At 33.7% G+C, this 4598-nt stretch overlaps 1 protein-coding gene across 2 annotated transcripts; it reads left to right on the top strand.

Annotated features, from left to right (window-relative positions):
• LOC109328713 (transmembrane emp24 domain-containing protein p24delta3-like) lies at positions 2135-4317 on the top strand. Of its 2 annotated transcripts, XM_019562304.1 has the most exons (5): positions 2135-2503; positions 2944-3150; positions 3260-3336; positions 3890-4071; positions 4106-4317. In XM_019562304.1, the coding sequence occupies exons 1-4, from the start codon at positions 2270-2272 to the stop codon at positions 4032-4034; spliced, it is 663 nt and encodes a 220-aa protein (XP_019417849.1). In that variant the 5' UTR covers positions 2135-2269; the 3' UTR covers positions 4035-4071; positions 4106-4317. The 2 variants fall into 2 exon arrangements, with proteins under 2 accessions (XP_019417849.1, XP_019417848.1); XM_019562303.1 differs by having other exon boundaries at positions 2136-2503; positions 3890-4317.

The following is a 4598-nucleotide window of genomic DNA, read 5'->3' as shown; positions in this document are numbered from 1 at the left end:
CTTGCAGGGGAATGTTAAAATAGTTGAGCATTGGTTAGTTGGTTAATTAGTTTAGTCAGGATAATTAGTTTTTCTATCCTTTATATAAATGATTCAATGTAATTTTGTTAGCAATCTATTCAATATTCAATGAATAAAACTCTTTTATTTCATCTTTCTTGATTCATCAAGAAATCTTTTTCATTCCTCCTACCATTTTAACATGGTGCACTTTATGCATGATGCACTTGGTGTCTAATGCGGCTGGTGCGTGTTCCTCCTGACACAATTATAACTTGTTCGTGATACAATCATGGCTTGATTTGGCACGATCTTATGTCTATTCCTATGAGTCCTTCATTAATTGCAGACTTAAACTTTCTCATAATTTTTTTGAAGTTGGGCTTCCTCATAGATTAACCCAAGTAGCATCACCAATTAAAATGGGATTGTCTTAGCATCTTACTACTATGGTAAATAAATTCCCGTTCTCAATTCTAAAATTTAAAGCCAAAATATAATCATTGGTGTTCATCATACAATTTAGTCTCTCATCAGCTAACAAAAATAGAAATGGGATTAAGAAGATTGTCTTACACTAAACCAACACAGCAGTACTCCTTCCCATTATAAATTACCAGAGGAGGGAAACTGTAGCTAGCATGAGAGGTCGAGCAAGAACTACTTTACCACAAATTCAGATTCATGAATGCATGTTGTACCGATCTTCATAGTGTACTGCAACTGTACTCTTTTCTGTCCTAACAGGTTCTAACAAACAGATAAAGATTTATTGTCCCAAATGATATTTCTAATTTGTCTCGGACCAATAAAAGTATATCATGTCAACTAAAAAATTAAATGTTCAATACATATTTTCCTATTATTACTTCAATATCATTAGTTCGGAATAGAGTTTGGGACACCATTTGGACAGCCGATTCTTCTCTGTACTAAGCTTAGGACAACCATACCCATGAGACAAGGACAATTAACAAAGAAACCCACGAAAGAGACAACCATATAATGCTGCCAGCGAGAATTGTAGGGTCAATTAGATTGGATAGCACTTGGCCACAACTGGGAAATAGAGTAGCCCAGGCTTTCTATAGTAAGTGACTTCACTCATCTTAGGGGCCACATCTATGCTTGCATGCATGCATTTGGAACTAGAGAGCTGAGGGCTCATGTTTTTTTAATGAAATGAATAATGAATAATTACTAGGTGACAAGTGATGAGAATTCTGAAGAGATAAGAAAGGGACATGGTTTTTTGGGACACATGATTTGGGTTTGGCGAAATTGCAGCCAAAGATTTCAAATTTGAAAGCTTGTGGGTGGATGAAGAGGCAAAATCCATATGGGTGTGACGATGACTTCATATGATTGTCTATATGAATCAAATCCAACATATGAAAATAAAAATATAAAAAAAGTAAAGTAGAATCCACTGTATTTTTCCAGAGAAAAGGATATCGTGAAATTTCCTAGTATGGCTGGGTATTCAGCTGGAATCAACAACCCTATCCTTAGTGATAGATGATTGAGTGTTTGATAGTTGTCTATGCAATAATTTACATTTCTGAAGTGGTTCCGATACCAATATATGCACAAAAACTCTTTGGGCTTAGGCCTCATTATTTATCAAAATAAAAAACAGGTTCACTATATTTTGGGCCAACTTTTTATTAGCCGATCCAATTTCATATGAGCTCGGGCTTCAAACAAATCTTTTGAACAACTAGGCGCAAACAAATGTCAACAAAGGGTGTGCCTCTATATATTTTGTAGAGGATATATTGATTCGAGTATGATGAGTGATTGAGTTTATTTCACCCATAATCGATATTAAAATTTAATCTAAATAAGAGCGCACTTGAGTTACCATGTTGCTGTCACTATTTTTTACGATTATGATTTTTAATAAATGTATCATAAAACTGTTTTAAGGTTTAATAGTCTCACTATTACAACAATAAAATTTACTAAAACAGATAAATAAGGCACTAAGAAGATATAAAACAATTGCTAAATGCCAGTTATTCTAAATTTGATTCCTTTATTTTCTAATTATGAAAGATGCACAAGTAAAATTGGAGTTACATAAATACGATACTTGTGATTATTATCAATATTACTATTACCCTTATAATACTAGCAGTAGCTTCTCTATTCTTCATTTATTCCTCTGCCTCTTTTTCTTTCTTTCTTTCTATACATAATTAAGAAACTTAGATCTGAGTCCCATAAGTTTCATAGAATCTGATTAAAATAAGGTCAACCTTAAGTAATGGCCAAAGACATGAACCTAAGATCTGAAACTCCAATCACTCTGTTCCTGATCTTGTTGTTGTCCTTAACCACTTTTCTGCTCCCTCAAACTGAGGCCATATGGTTAACCATACCAACTTCAGGACCTAAGTGTTTGTCCGAGGAAATCCAGTCACACGTTGTAGTTATAGCTGATTACTATGTTGTGGCTGATGATACTGAGGGTCACCAGCTGAATACTATTTCTGCCAAGGTATGTTTCACACCTTATTCTTCCTACTTTTTGGTTTCAGCTTGCTGATCTAGATTTATTAGCTACTTTCATTTGTTGCTTTGTTTTCTGCCAAGGTTTAACTTATGTTAGTTTAAGATTTTTGTGTGATTAATTAAACTTTATGCTAGATTTGGTACCCTGGTAAAATTGATAATTAGGATAGCAGAAAATTTCAGTTTGGATAATGAAATTGAAGTCAAAATATATCGTGTCTTTAGTTCTATATTTCTATATTTAAGACTACAGTAAATGTCAAAATATTGTCAAAATTGAATTTTCCCCTTATTTAGGGCCATGTTTCTTCCATGTTCTTAATCTATAATGTTGTGGGATAATGGCATAGCTCAATGTACTGCAAAGAATTCATATTTACTAATTAATCATATTTTTTTAATTATTTATGTGGTTTTTTATCCCAGGTAACATCTCCTTATGGAAATAATCTTCACGACAATCAAAATGTTACTCACGGTCAGTTTGCATTTACAACTACCGAGAGTGGGAACTATGTGGCGTGCTTTTGGGTTGAAGGTAACCATCAAGGAAGCGTAACTGTTAGCCTTGAATGGAGAACTGGAATTTCTGCCAAGGATTGGGAGGCTGTAGCTAAAAAAGAAAAGATTGAGGTACTAAATGAGTTTCATCTTTTCTAAATTGTTGCCTTTGTAATATGTAATTGAGATTTTTATATGCAAAACTGTTTGATGTCATATGCTTTTTGGACATTGGTTAAAGGGTGTTGAACTTGAGCTAAGGAAGCTTGAAGGAGTTGTGGATGCCATCCATGAGAATCTACTTTACTTGAAGAATAGGTACATCTCTTATATTCTTTGTTATGTTTGATTTTAGATTGCTTTAAGAATAATTACATCTAATGTTTCAAATTGTGGTTACGGTTATTATAGTTGTTGCAATACGGATTGTGGCCATTGTAGTGTGAATTTTTCTGTGATTAAAAAATATTTTTGAATTCAATGTGACCTGATGCAGTTGTAATGCAACCTGATGCAGTGTCATATTACAATTGCAATGTGATGCGGTTGTGGCGGTCACTACAACTGCAATATTGCAGCCGCATCACGTGATGTGGTCCGCAATTTGAATAGTTGAGTACATCTCATCCACCATTTGCGTGTTAAACACTAGTGGCTCTCAAGTAAAGGTCATACATGATGAATGATGTGCTGAAAGTGTCAATGCAGACAGTTAAAATTATCTGTTAGATATGAGGCTTTTATGAAGTGGGGTTCTTTTAAGCTTTAAGTTAACACTTCAATATCTTTCAATGATGATACTGAGGGTTTATATTGATTATGATTGATGCATTTTATAACTTCCTATTATTGGATATTTTGCTTGCTACAGGGAAGCAGAAATGAGGGAAGTTAGTGAAGCAACAAATGGTAGAGTAGCATGGTTCAGTATCATGTCTCTTGGTGTCTGCATTTCAGTTTCTGGATTGCAACTGTGGTATCTGAAGCGTTTCTTTAGGAAGAAGAAGCTCATATAGACATTGCTATCTTTTCCTTACCACAACACTTCCCTACATACTGAATTGTTTTCTCAAGATTTAGAGAATATAGGATGAGTCTGACAGTGTATAGTTTTTCTTCTTGTGGATCAATTTTCATGTATGATTGGGTATTAATGGGTTACACCTGCAAGGAGTTTGATGAGCCTTTTGTTACTTTCTTGAGGCTAAAAGAATGATGAGGATTAGTTTTGATAATTTACTTCAGTACAAATTACTTTTATAATTGAGTATATGCTATATTACTAGTTTCATCATCTCACCTAGATGTTTGTTGTCTCTTAATAGCACTATACCTTAATCTTTTCCGAAGAGAAAGTTCTCTTGGCTAGAATTGTCACACCTTCGTCCTCTTATGAAGTAGGAATTCAAGTACTAGCTACTGAATGAAGATAACATGTTCTATTTTTTGTGTCTCAATCCCATTAAATAGTACCTCTAATTAAAAAAAAATCATAAAAATAGAAAATATTTTTTTTATATTATTAGGTAATATGTGATTGACTTGTGATATGAGGATATGAATTTTTTGGGTCATACTGT

The sequence above is a fragment of the Lupinus angustifolius genome, chromosome LG15 (genome assembly GCF_001865875.1).
Source record: "Lupinus angustifolius cultivar Tanjil chromosome LG15, LupAngTanjil_v1.0, whole genome shotgun sequence".
Lineage (NCBI taxonomy): Eukaryota > Viridiplantae > Streptophyta > Magnoliopsida > Fabales > Fabaceae > Lupinus > Lupinus angustifolius.
The sequence above is the reverse complement of the archived record's forward strand: the minus strand, read 5'-3'. Positions and strand labels throughout refer to the sequence as shown.

Bases quoted from the DNA above. Each gene is read 5' to 3' on its own strand.
- LOC109328713 (XM_019562304.1), top strand. From the start codon at position 2,270: ATGGCCAAAGACATGAACCTAAGATCTGAAACTCCAATCACTCTGTTC. The intron at 2,504-2,943 runs GTATGTTTCACA...TTTTTATCCCAG, and splicing joins TGAATACTATTTCTGCCAAG to GTAACATCTCCTTATGGAAA. The intron at 3,151-3,259 runs GTACTAAATGAG...CATTGGTTAAAG, and splicing joins CTAAAAAAGAAAAGATTGAG to GGTGTTGAACTTGAGCTAAG.